We start from the raw sequence: 13968 nt of genomic DNA, 5'->3' as shown, positions 1-13968 counted from the left end.
GAATGAGGACCTCCAGAGGCCCAGGAACCTGTTTTAAACACTCTCAAGGTGATTTTAATGAGAAACCCCAGGGCATATGCAACACAACACAGGACTGAAAAGTTGTTTTAAAAGCATAAAACAACCAGTTCACTTGTAAAATACTTTTTTCATGCTTCATGTCAATCTCTGGCCCTCAAGCTTTGCCAGTTTCTTTTGTTCTCTCCACCAACCCCCTCCCCTCCTTCCCTTTCATGCTCTCCCACAACATATCAATCAACAGATAAGTACTGAAACATGTATTGGAACATCTTACTTAAGATGCAGTAATGCCTTGCTGGAACAATAGTGACATCTAGTGCCCAAGATATCTAAGAAGTATGTATTATCAGCCCAAAGGGGTGGGGGTAGAGGTATATGGTCTGCTATTCCTGTTTCTTTGAACAACAGAGAAATTGGGTACCAGAAATTAGGAAATTCTAATTCTGATCACTCTTCAGACACTAACTCGATTCTTATGGGCACCAGTTATCTTAAACATTTGTAATATTCAATACAGATTATGCATAATGCTCAGTATTCTGAGTTTCATCAATTTAATGTTTTTAAGGTCATCATGGAAACTGATAATATGTTAATACTAAATGTTCATTTTTTTAGAATAAAAATGAAGGAAACAGAAATTTCATCTTTCTAGTACAGAATACCAAAAACAACGAGCATGCTGCGATTTTTACCTACAATTCCATCACTAAAGGATAGAAACTCTCAAAGAAAATTCTTAATATTAAATACTGAAAAATAAAACAAAAATGGAAAAAATATAACAAAACCACACATTTATAATACCAAGACAAAGACAAAAACCAACATTTAACTTTCTATTCTTTTGAAGTGAAGAAAAGCCCTCAACCTCTTCTTTTTTGGTGGGCAGGAAGGGAAGTGGTAGTTGTATTTTTGATCCACATCCAAAGCATAAGCCCTTTTTTCCCCTCAGTCCCTCTCCCCCTAAAACGCTTTAAATACACAAACACATCTCAAAAATCTCATGGAATGCATTAGATGAGCATTTTTTTAAAAATCACATTGTTTTAAAACACACATAATATTAATAAATACTGCTCTAACCTGAAAGAAACAAGAGTTCTGTTGTTTATACTGGCACAAACCATAGCTTATTTGTATTCACTAGTATCACATTACAAAATGTATCATTTTATAGCAACCAAGCAAAGCCAAGAACCAGCTCCTGATTTAGAGCTTCAATAAACAAATGTCTAATCCTTCAATTCCTATTTCAACATGACTCTGGCTACATGCATGCTTGGGATTAGCACATCAGTGGGTTGGAAGGCTTGCTTTGCTTCAGTTTTTCTAGACAGTCAGAACGTTCCAAGTTTCCAATAAAAACTAATACCCTGGGCTTTCCTGGTGGCGCAATGGTTAAGAATCCACCTGCCAATGCAGGGGACACGGGTTCGAGCCCTGGTCCGGGAAGATCCCACATGCCGTGAAGCAACTAAGCCCGTGCGCCACAACTACTGAGCCTGCGCACCTAGAGCCCATGGTCTGCAACAAGAGAAGCCACCGGGATGAGAAGCCCCCACTCTCTGCAACAAGAGAAAGCCTGCGCACAGCAACGAAGACCCAACACAGCCAAAAATAAAAATAAACAGAATAAATTTATATAAATATAAAAAAAAAACGAGTACCCCTGAAGCCTCTTCAATATTGTGCTGTAATGTTACCAGGACAGAAAAGTATCTTTTGCCTCATGGCTGCCATGTTCATTCTTCCCTTTTGAATTGAAAACCGAAAGGTCTCTCACACTCATACCACACCAACAATACTCTCCAAAATGCTGCTTTAGGAGACACTCTGGCTTATTTGCTTGCCTACCAAATTAAGCACATGAAACAAGACATAATTCAAATGACAGTGTAATTAATATATTTTTCTTTAGAGGAAAAAGCCAGGTGCCTGAAACAATGCAATACATATATCTGCCCATCTCAGATATATCAACGCATAATATCATCCTGGGGTCACCACGGAACAGAGTTCGGGAGGGAAGCTTCAGAAAAATCAAGCTCAATCCTACAGTTGGGATGGAGGTGTGACTTTCCATCAACTCCTATCTTAGTGTTATACCAGAATTCCACGAGAAGAACTGGGACTTGAAGCCAGGTCTTCCGCTACCAGTTCAGAGCAGGTTTTGCGGCACTGTGCTGCCACCTTATCTCGATCACCGTCAGTCACCTTGTCTTAAACCAAATCCCTGGGAATCTGTCCACATTTTTTCCTACATAACTCTTTAATGGAACCTACTGCACACTCTCTGCAAAAAATACCAACTAGCACACACACACAGTCATATCATCAATCTTAGAGGTAAAGCCTGTTCAGTCACACGAGTGAGGTTATTCAACATACAAGCATGAAATGCTCAAATTAGCTTTCTCACAGAAGGAAAAAGCTAAGGTGGTCCTTTTAACCTCTCCTATGAGTCATTCATTAATATATTCACGTATATACTGAGAACTTACTATATGCCAAGCACTGGAGAAATCAGTGGTGATCAAGTCCTTGTTCTTATGGAGCTTACTTTATATTCCAGCAATAAAGAAGCACACAAACCAGTAAGCATATAAATTAAGATTTTCAGGTAGTGACAGACATCATTAAAAAAATGACATTATAGTCAGTGATGGGGGTGGGTGCAATTTTAGGTGGGGTGCTCTATGAGGAACGGAGCTGAGACCCAAGTGTCATGAAATGCCAGCCTTGTAAACTCTGAGGGCAGAGCATTCCAGGCTGAGGAAATAGCAAATGCCTCACAGAGCTCAGTATGAGAGGAACATAAAGAAGGCCAGTAGGCTGGAGTATAGTAAACAGGAGGAAGAGTAGTTCAAGATACAACAGGGTGGTGGGTTGGCCAAAATCATGCAGAGCCTTGTATGACCTGGTAAAGAATGCAGATTTAAGACTAAATGCAACAGGAAGCCACTAGTGTTTCAAACAGGAAAGTGATATGATCCCATGTATGTTTTCAAAAGTTCCCCAGACTATTGTCTAGAGAATGGCTTGTGGGGGAGGAGAGCAAAAGCAGAGACAATTAGATGGTCCCAGTAGTCCAGAGAAGGTCTACGACGACTGCAGTGGCAGCAGAGAAAGCAAGAACTGCAAGATTTGGAGTACATTTTGGAGGTAGTTTTTGGCCTAGGCACCTGGGGGTATAGGAGTACCATTACTGAGATTGGGAAGACCAGAAAAAGAAGAGATTGGGAGTCGCGGGGGAGGAAGGTGGTGTGATGAGGGTCGGGGTAATGAGGCACGGAATTGAGAATTTTGATTCAGCCAAGTTACATTTGGGATGTCTATTAAGACATTCAAGTGGATGCCAAAAAGGCAATAGTGAACCAAAGCAAAGTTCTCTTGGATGCTTTCTCTACCCACCTATGGGGACAAACCAGGCTGTATCTGTAGGGAAGGTCTTACTAAGGACACAGGAGGGTTGCTAAACATTTCCTTTTAAAACGTAGAAGCCAGTGTCTCCCCTGGATGAGGTTCACTGCATCACCCACCTGTTCCAGAGTCTAATCCCACAAGGCAAGAATACCCTGGTCCTGACTATTAGAATTTAGGCCTTTAGTTAATCCTAAAGGATCTGGACTTTTGATTGCAACAGACTGCTGCATGCAACATAACTCTACATATCACTGCCAGTTATTCAGAGTCATAGGAACATCCATGTTGAAAGGGAACTAGAGATCACCAGGCAGAAGACCCTCATTCTACTTATGAAGAAACTAAAATGCATAGATGTTGATGAGAAACTGACACCTTATACATTCCTCACAAAGTACAAAGGATATTCTGTATTCCTTCAGTTCTTTCAGTTCTTCTTCTCTTCGCTGCTTTTCTATTAGTTCCTGCTGCCGAGAAACCTCATCAAGGAAGTTGGTCTCATCTTCGTCTAAGCCTCTTACCATGTTCTCTGAGGAAATAATTAAACAAGGAACACTTAACAGGCTAAAGGAAAAATATAGTCAAATAAGAATTTTCCTTGTCCTATTTTTTAATAAATAGCAGATACTTCAGGGGATTAGAAGAAAGAATTTGTAAACACCAAAGCTTTTGGATAGATAACATGACATAAAATCAAGGCATCTCTCCCATTACTAGATATTAGTGTAAAATTAAAATGGGTATCTTGAGTTCTAAACAAAAATGTTCAATGTGGTCTAGATGGTAGAAAGTTGTCTCTTTTCCACCAAATGAGCATCTAAAGACAATTTTATCTAAAGATAATCAAGACAATTTCATGGTTGGTTAGTAAAAGTGTTGCACAGGGCAAAAGTGCACCAAAAAGGCCCTGCAGAGTCCCTTGTACACTGCGTTTTCTGAAGCTTACTGAATTTGAACTGTTCTTCATACTCCTGCTGCTTCCTATCTTTCTGTTCCTGTAGCCTTTCATATAGAGACCGAGGGTCATAAACCTCCTCTGGGCATTCTGAAAGAAAGGGAGGGGGAAAAATACATACTTTAGAATCCTTTCATATTATTTTGGAATCACAAAGGATTTTAAAGATGAAGTCAAGTCTCTGCATGATCTGAGGGCAAAGATAACACAAAAATAGTACAAAGTCCACAGCTTCCCTTTGGACCTCAGAGAGGGGCCAGCAGTTCTCAAAGCCAACTATCAATGTTAATAGGGCCCATGGCCTGAGAGTTAACTGGATGAGGGATCCACCCAAACCCTGCTTGGCAGCAGCATTCTCAGCTGTTCAGATCCTGGATCCACCTGAATAGATGGAATAGACTAGCGGAATCTCCTGGAAGACAGTGTGGCAGAGTGGAAAGGGCAAAGACGTGAGGACCCTAGTTCTGCTCCCAGCTATGGCGGCCTTACATAGGTCCCTTGAGCCTCAGTTTCTCTACTCTAAAGCGAAGACATTAATACCCACTTTGCAGGGTTGTAAAGATTAAAGGTCTACAAGCCTCTATACCTTCTGGATCTTCAGGTTTTCGAACTTTCTCCCATTCTTCTTGCCTCCTTTTGCGCCGTTCATCTAATTCTGCCTCAGACACAAACCTCTTTTTGATAACAAGGTTACCATCATCCCCTCCATCCATAATGGAACAATCAGTCTACAAAAAAAAAAAAAAACCAAAAAAACCATTTCAAGTGAGAACTGCAATTAAAATTCTAAAGAGAAACAAGAAGATTGAGCTCTGTCTCCCCCAGCAATAGACTACCTCAAAACTCCTTTCAACCTTGAACTGAGAAATCCTCAAGCAGTTTAATTTACAGGTCATTGATGAAAGCACATGATTACATTTTCCTAATGTATCAAGTAGTTTTATCAACATCTATGTTATCTACAAACTCAGTGAGAGGACCTGGAATAATTCTCATGATATGCCACAGTAAACCTTACATTCCAGATTTTTCTCTGTCGCTCTAATATAGACAAATTGGCCTCCTGGGCACCCTGACATTGTTCCTTCTCGAAATTCCTGTTTCAGGGATATTACACCACCTTGATTCACCTGTTTTTATTTCCAAGTAGATTCTGAAAAGGAGAAACTCAGATATTCAAGGAGCCTTAGAGATGAGTCTAGTCCATTCAGCAGGGAAGTGATATGCCTAGAGGCACACAGACCAAGAGTGGAGAAAGTAAGACTAGAAGAACCCAGATCTCCCCACTTCAGGTTCCATGTCCTCTGTACTCTACTAAAATGACTCCTCTTTCATCTCTTCCTGACCTTCCTCCCTGTAAACTCCAAATCTGCCCCACTTAAGATTCTATCCTCCATCCTTCTTTTTTCTCATTCCCACAATGACCTCAACGACTTTATGCACTTTAGGCCCAGAGAAGTTAGGTCACTTGTCTAAGGTGATAAAGGTGGTGAATGGTGGAGCTGAGAAGCAAATCCAGGCCTGAGAGCAAAAATTCATACTCTTACCCACTTCACCATACCCCTTCCCAGAAACCAGGGATCCTCCTTGAAAAGAAGGACATGTCAATTTCAGCTTTCTTCCTACATCAAATTCCAGTGATGAGAATGTTCATGAAACATTTTTCTCTAGTAAAGACGAAAATGGAAACTGAGAAAATAAATCCAAACATGCAGAACAAAAAGATAGTCTCCGCCTAAATCCTACTGTTGAAGTTTAGTTCAATGAAACAACAATGAGAAAATTTTTAAATTTACTAGAAAGAAAACCAAATCAATTGACAGAAGCTGTTGCTCCCACCTAAAGCCCACAACCTGGACACTTTTGATTTAGCATTACTTGATGTCTCCAGCCAGAGGCCTATTACAGAAACAGAATTGTTCTGTCTCTGTGACCATGCCAAAAATTCCTCAAGTTCTGCATAATGACCTCTTATGGAACAAGAGCCAATATTTTCTTAAATCTCTCTGGCAGAGAAAACATCAACTATGTAGAACTCTAGTGGATGGGAGAGACATATTGGGCCCTCAATGTCTCCTTTCTTAGCTGTAGCTCTCCTTTCTCACCCTAAATTGGCTGTCCTCTCACCCTTATTTCCTGGTAAATAATTCAGCGTGCAACAGGTCCTTATAGCCCACCTCAAACAATTCTCCATCTGGCAACAGAACCCACCATACATACCCAGGAGATTTGCATCCAACCCATACTTTAAAACTGTACTCCCTTCCCAGGCAGCTGACTCTCTCTCTGAGCAGATCTGACTGGTAGGATAGTTCTTCCTTAAACTGAACTGAAATCTGTCTCCCTATAAATTCCACACACAGGTTCAATCCACTGGGACTACACAAAAGGAGCCAAATGCCTTTTTCAACATGACAATGCTGCAGTTGTTTGAAGACAACTCCCATTTTCCTCCTAATTTGTCGCTTTTCTAGGTCAAACATTTCTAGTTCCTTTAATCTTATAAAATACAGGAAAAAGTGTCTCAAAGCAGTGGACTTAACAAATTGCATATGATGTAAACCTGGGAAATAAATTTTAGGATATGGTAATGCAACTGGTATGCCATTAAATGCATCTCTTCACTCTCGTTACACTTAAAAAATGAAAATATAATATTAATACTGAAAGAACTCTTCTAAAAGGCCAAAATAAAAACCTAGACTCTTACATGCTTCAATCTAAATAAGAATTCAGAGACTCTTATGATTATTCTTATAATGTAAAATTAAGGAAATAAAACCATTTATTTAATTTTCATAGCCTGTTGAGTTTTTGGAAAAAGAAGAACCTACCTTCATTTAACTTTAACAAAGATCCCTGAAACTCAAGGGACAGAGCCTTTAGAATACATGTAAACAAGGGTTTGAATTTGAAACAGAAACTCTAGAAAAATAAGAATCTTCCCAACATTTATCAATTACTTTTGGGAAAAGACAAATTTATGGGATTCCAAGACATTCTTACTCTCCTTTTCATCAATCTTTTTCTCAAAGTGTTAGAATTCGGGACTTCCCTGGTGGCGTAGTGGTTAAGAATCCACCTGCCAATGCAGGGAACACAGGTCCGATCCCTGGTCCGGGAAGATCCCACATGCCGTGGAGCAACTAAGCCCGTGTGCCACAACTACTGAGCCCACATGCCACAACTACTGAAGCCCGCACGCCTAGAGCCCGTGCTCTGCAACAAGAGAAGCCACCGCAATGAGAAGCCCGCGCACCTCAACGAAGAGTAGCCCGCGCTCGCCTCAACTAGAGAAAGCCCGCGAGCAGCAACAAAGACCCAACGCAGCCAATAAATAAATAAATAAAAAGGTTTTTTTTAAAAAAAGTGTTAGAATTCAACTTCTACCCAAAGAGTTTAGCCTGTGCTATTTCCCCATCTTTCACAAATAAGGACAAAATCAAGGATCACCGTTGGCTAATGAAAATGAAAACAAGGCAGAAGCACATTAAAAAAAGGAAATTTAAAGACAATGGATTTAGAATTTGACAGAGAAACTCTACTTCTCTCAAAGGTTGATTTCCTGAGAAAACACTCACACAGTAAAAACTAATGAACACTTGTAAAAAATCTGTTCTTTATTTTAATTTATTTTTAAAATTTATTTATTTATTTATTTAGCAGTTTGTGGGCTCCAGAGTACAGGCTCAATAGTTGTGGCGCACAGGCTTAGCTGCTCCGTGGCATGTGGGATCTTCCCGCACCTGGGCTCGAACCCGTGTCCCCTGCATTGGCAAGCGGATTCTTAACCACTGCCCCACCAGGGAAGTCCAAAACTCTGTTCTTTAAAGCTAATATAATCCTGACATTCCCTCATTCCCAAAATAAAACAAGATGGCCACACCTAATTATAATAAATTTCTGTGAGTTTAAAAGGGCCAAGACTAAACCATAGACTGCTTTATCCATCTCTTCCTTCAATTTGCACATCTTCTGTAGGTCCTCATTCCCTGGCACTTCAACTACTGTTGTTCCCTTCTTGCCTTCAATGCCACCAGTGGCCCTCTGGCTAATTAATTTTTATATTAGGAGAGGTTAAAGGACAGAAAATGTTCATGAACAAGTGGTCATACTCCTGCGTATTCTGGATAATATTCAGAATACTTCTTCTCCAGAAATATTCAGGTCTTTTCAGGATTCAAAACTTCACTGTCAATAAATATTGCCAAGAAGTCAGCTTAACTTAAGACACCTTTCACTACAACCTAATCTAATTCAACCAATATATAACAAATACCTTCTGCTGCAGCCTCCTTACAAGAGGTAATGATACAGGTAATGATGAAGACTATAGACTCTGAGATCAAGAGACCTCGGTTCTGCCACTTATAAGTTGTATGATCCTGGACAAGTCACTTAACTCCTCTGAGCCTTAGTTTCCTAATCCACAGATTGCACTCACCAATGGGGATTAAAATAGTACTGCACAACATAAAGCTTTTGTGAGGATAACAAGAGAATTCATGTAAAGCACTTAGCACAGTGTTTGGCACCTGCTTAAAAATGCTTTGAAAGGTTTGCCATTACTACAAAGTGCTATGCTAAGCTCTGGTTATGGGAGTGAGAGAAATACAGTCTGCACTCAAGGAGTGCAGGCGAAATAAATCAGTGACATAAACAACCATGATATGTGAAGTGGGAAAGGGACCACAACAGAGATTAGGAAAAACGTGCATGTATACATATTTGGTAATTCTATATTTCCCCTTTACTGTGGTTCTCTCTTTTACTGTTTTATTATTAATTCAAATTAAATAAACTCAGCATTGTGCTGAATGCTGAACTGTGTCCAGCACTGTGCCAAATTCTATGGGGTGATAAAGAAAATAAACTTTAAGAGTTAATACTCTTGCACTAGTTAATACCAGATAATAGCGTATGTAATAAATTACCAAAGTGAACAGTACAGGTAAGAGGCAGTAATGAAGGGAACAAATATGGATCAATCAAGTTTCCCAGGCTGAAAACCTGGGCATATATCTAGACTCCTTTTTCCTTTTTCCCTTACATGCCACCAGTCTCCAAGTTCTGTTATTTCTACCTCATAATGATCTCTTTCTAATTCATCCTCTCCTTTAAGAGTCCTTTCCTTTCTAATCTCTTCTTTTCAGGGCCTCATCTTGCATAAACTACTGCAAGAGCATTCCATTAGTCTCCCTGTTTCTCCTCTGGCCCCCATTCCAGCTATTTATTACTCTACTATAGCACTTACCCATTGTGTTTTATCATTTATGACTATTCCAACAGCTCTTTTTCTTCACAGTGCTTATTAGCACAGCGTCTGCCACACGTTAAATATAAAGACATACTTCAATTGAATAAACCAACCATGGAGAGGATCTGAAGAACCTGAGCAGGGAGGAATGCTCTCACATGAATAGTCTTAGATACTGTCCAATGTAAATTATAGAAAATGGTAGTCATTAAACAAATATTCACCAAAGCATCTTTGTCCCATAGGGAATTCTATTCAAACACTATACAACTTGTGCAATAGGAAACACAAGACCAAAGATTACATCACGTTACTATATTAGATAACTGACATCTTCTTCAAGAATAACTCTTGCGGGACTTCCCTGGTGGTGCAGTGGTTAAGAATCTGCCTGCCAATGCAGGGGACACGGTTTCGAGCCCTGGTCTGGGAAGATCCCACATGCCACGGAGCAACTAAGCCCATACGTCACAACTACTGAGCCTGCACTCTAGAGCCCACGAGCCACAACTACTGAGCCCGCGTGCCACAACTACTGAAGCCCATGCGCCTAGAGCCCGTGCTCCTCAACGAGAGGCCACCACAATGAGACGCCCGCGCACCGCAACGAAGAGTAGCCCCCGCTTGCTGCAACTACAGAAAGCCCGTGCGCAGCGATGAAGACCCAACGCAGCCAAAAATAAATAAATAATTTTTTTAAAAAACTCTTGCTACTTTCCTTTAATTTCAACTGACTAAAAAAATGCTCTCACGCTAAGCAATAAATATTTCCCACACAAAGCATTTTTCTCTGACGAGTCCAACATTCACTGACTTTATTCTGCATTAGAAAGGTGATGAGTACCCACAACTTACCTTCTTCTGGAAGTAGACAGAGAAACCAGAAATTAAATTGTCTATTTCAAATTCCTACAGCCTATCTAATTTTTCACAAGTCTCTTATTTTCCTCTTTTGTTTGCTAGAATAATTTAAAACAAAACACAAACAAACAAAAGCCCAGGGGTGTGGGGATCTAATTATAAAAATTCATTTAGGGATGAAGAGGATTTACATTGAGAATGCTTATTTTGTCTTTACTGTGTTTAATTTTAGAAAGAATAAATGCTGTCAACTTTCCTTTACTCACATAACTTTTTTGCATGTTCCTTTACTCACACAGCTTTTTTGACTCAAGTTGAATTATCAAATTAAACATTACATTATTTTTAAAAGGATTATTTAAGTTCTTCAAATATGGAATTCATGGAAAACCAAAACCATACCAAAATCACTTTGTCCCAACTTAAAAGTTTCAAACTGATGCAAAGAGTTTTCAAATTTGCTTGACAGCCAAAGAAACAAAGTTCTTATATTTCAAGCTGAAGTAAATGTTAAACACTGCACTACTGTATTTGTACTGGAGACTGAAGTATTTAATTTCCAGGTTGGTGGGACAGAATGACAGAATGGACTCATACATAGCATGCTATACAAGTTTTAAAAAACAAAACTTACATTGCTGCTCCCAAAATAATTGCCATTGCTGACCTGAAAATTATTCCATTTAGCTCGTGCCACGATACAAATTAATGAGATCTGGTTTCCTATGGAACTGAATTTTGTGGTGGCAGACTACCCAAGTGTTTACATCACTAGCCACCATACCCTCCTAATTTCTAACATTAGATACACTGGATGTGTAAAAATACACCAGGGAGGATCAGATCTCTGTGTTACGGTGTTCTAAGGCTTCCCTCTGGGGAGCAAAAACAATAGGCCAATCCACTTTCTTTCTGTCCGTAAATATACTTAAGTACTGCTCTTTCAACACTTTTATCCTGATGTTCAAGTCACATGGGATTTCAAAATGCAGGACAGCAACTAAGAGGAATTTGTCATCTGGCAAACTCAAAAATATTCCAAATAAAGACTGCTTTCTGGCCAGAAGGCACTTCTACCAAGCTACAGCAGTTTAGATCAAGCCAACTTTCCCTGTATTATAAAACTTCAGGGACTTCCCTGGTGGCGCAGTGGTTAAGAATCCGCCTGCCAAGGCAGAGGACACGGGTTCTATCCGTGGTCTGGGAAGATCCCACACGCCACGGAGCAACTAAGCCCATGTGCCACAACTACTGAAGCCTGCGTGCCTAAAGCCCGTGCTCTGCAACCAGAGAAGCCACAGCAATGAGAAGCCCGCGCACCACAACCAAGAGTAGCCCCCGCTCACGGCAACTAGAGAAAGCCCGGGGGCAGCAACGAAGACCCAACGCAGCCCAACATAAATAAATAAATAAATAAAACTTCAGAGAATGAATGACAACTACTAACAGAGAACACTTTGTCAGCACTTATTACTAGACAAAGTAATCCTTAGTCACTCTTCTAACACTGAGGCTTATTTAACCTATTCCACTAGCAAAGGAGACTAAAGAATCTCAAAATGAAGGTACACCATAAGCAATGTAATTCATATTTAGAATGTTTACTATAAAGAGCAATTTGAAGTAAACTTCTGGTTGTCTAGGCATCTAAAAAACACATGAAGTTAAAAAAAAAACTAAATATACATTTACCTTTCCATAGCACAAGAAAAAAAATCTCATCATATGTGCATTTACTCTGAATTCATCTATATCCACTGGAAGAAAAAAAGAGAGAACTTAAATATTGGTTCCCTTAGCTAATTCTCAGCTCCCCAATTCATGTGTGCCTCTCAGAGTATAAATACTTCCCTCACTATGTGTGATTCTAATATTAGTTATATTTTTTTACACATTGTAATTCCTAAATGCAAACCAACTACTTCATCTGGGACTCAAAGGAAGAAAAACAGCATCTGTTTCAAAGCTGGAGGAAAATCTGGCCATGCTGGAATTTTGCTGCGCTGGTATACCTACATCCAACATGGTGCCTCCCTAAAAGTTTTTCGAGGATAGCTTTGATTACACACTATTTTACCATCTGGGCTAACTTTAGAACCTAACCCACACTAAATCATACTCCTTCCCACCCCCACCCTCCAGGCTTTATGTATCTCCTCTCTTAAGGCCAAATTTAAAAAAGACAAAAAAAGGTTTTACATTACACCAATCATACAAGGCCCACTAACTCATTCAGCTGTATTTTTGAAGTAAATCTTTACAGGGAACCTATTATGTGCAAGGCACAGTGCTAGGTAGTAAACTGGCACTACTTTTTAGCAAGTGAGGAACCTGCATTCAATAAAAGAGATAAGGTTGGTACATGAGCAATTTAAGGAAATGCAGAATGAGGTTAAATGCTCTAAGAGAACAGAAGTTAGATAAGGAAGACTAGAAAAAAAGCACAGGGGAAGCTTAATTTTGCAGCTATGACACTGCACAGTGAAAAGTGGTGGAAGTTTAGATATATTAAGAAAAATTATCTTTAACTCAAGTTTCCCTGAAATGACATATTTCACACTCTAAAATAAAAATCAAAGGGGGCCTTCATTTCCAGAAATAGTGGGCTAGGTAATTGAGACCAATCTCCTACCTCTATGATAAGTAAAACTGGAAGAATTTTTTAAAATAATTTTTAAACAAATAGAAAAGCTAACAAGATGGTAAAGAATTTGGCCAAAAACCCAAGACAAGGTGAAAACCACATTAAGTCCAATATTCAGACTGGTTTTCATCCCAAGGATTTCTCTGATCTTGAAAGCTGCTGTTTTGGTGCCCTTGTGAAGCAAAACTCAAAAGCAGGGAGCCCACCCAGGGTGTGCGGAGTCTGATAACCACCTTTTTCTCCATCTTAATCTGGTACCCCAAAGAACTACACCATCAAGGTAAAGGTGAACTGGTAAGAAAAAAAGCAGGAATAACGGGTAACAGAAACAGACCCAAAGGAAATTTATATTCCCAAAGGAATTAACATATATAGATTACAAAACAACTATGATTACCATGTTTAAAGAAATAAAAACCAAGCCTCAAAATTAATAGCAGAGAATAAGAAACTGTAAGACAGTGGCATGGCACATTTGAAAAGAAAAAAAAAATAGAACTTCAGTAACTAAAACATGCAATAACTGAATTTAAGATTGCAACAGATGAGTTTAGTAACAGGTTAGAAATAACCTATGAGAAAATTAATAAAGAAGAAATTATCCAGAATATAGTATAGAAAAATAAAAAGAGTAAGAGGCATAAAGAAGAGAGTGAAAAGGTCTATGTTAAATCAATAAAAAAGAAAGATAAACAACGGGGCAGAAGCAATACATGAATATAAAATGGCTGAGAATTTTACAGAACTAATGAAAGACACCAATCCACAAATTAATAAGTGTAATAAACACCAAACTAATTGAAC

At 39.2% G+C, this 13968-nt stretch overlaps 1 protein-coding gene across 7 annotated transcripts in view; it reads right to left on the bottom strand.

The window, feature by feature from the left end:
• PSME3IP1 (proteasome activator subunit 3 interacting protein 1) overlaps positions 1–13968 on the bottom strand; it is a 49412-nt gene that overhangs the window by 33773 nt on the left and 1671 nt on the right. For 4 of the 7 annotated variants that reach the window (XM_068528993.1, XM_068528994.1, XM_068528992.1 and 1 more), the window contains exons 2-4: positions 4989–5130; positions 4394–4492; positions 3855–3976 (exon numbers count right to left, since the gene is read on the bottom strand). In XM_068528993.1, coding sequence (XP_068385094.1) covers positions 3855–3976; positions 4394–4492; positions 4989–5115 — 348 coding nt within the window. In that variant the 5' untranslated portion in view covers positions 5116–5130. Of the gene's footprint in view, positions 1–3854; positions 3977–4393; positions 4493–4988; positions 5131–5532; positions 5607–9656; positions 9678–13968 lie in introns of those variants that run through there. The other 3 variants (XM_068528997.1, XM_068528996.1, XM_068528998.1) reach the window with 3 other exon arrangements.

The sequence above is a fragment of the Eschrichtius robustus genome, chromosome 19 (genome assembly GCF_028021215.1).
Source record: "Eschrichtius robustus isolate mEscRob2 chromosome 19, mEscRob2.pri, whole genome shotgun sequence".
NCBI classification, from domain to species: domain Eukaryota; kingdom Metazoa; phylum Chordata; class Mammalia; order Artiodactyla; family Eschrichtiidae; genus Eschrichtius; species Eschrichtius robustus.
Note: the sequence above shows the minus strand (reverse complement) of the source record. Positions and strands in the feature narration are given on the sequence as shown.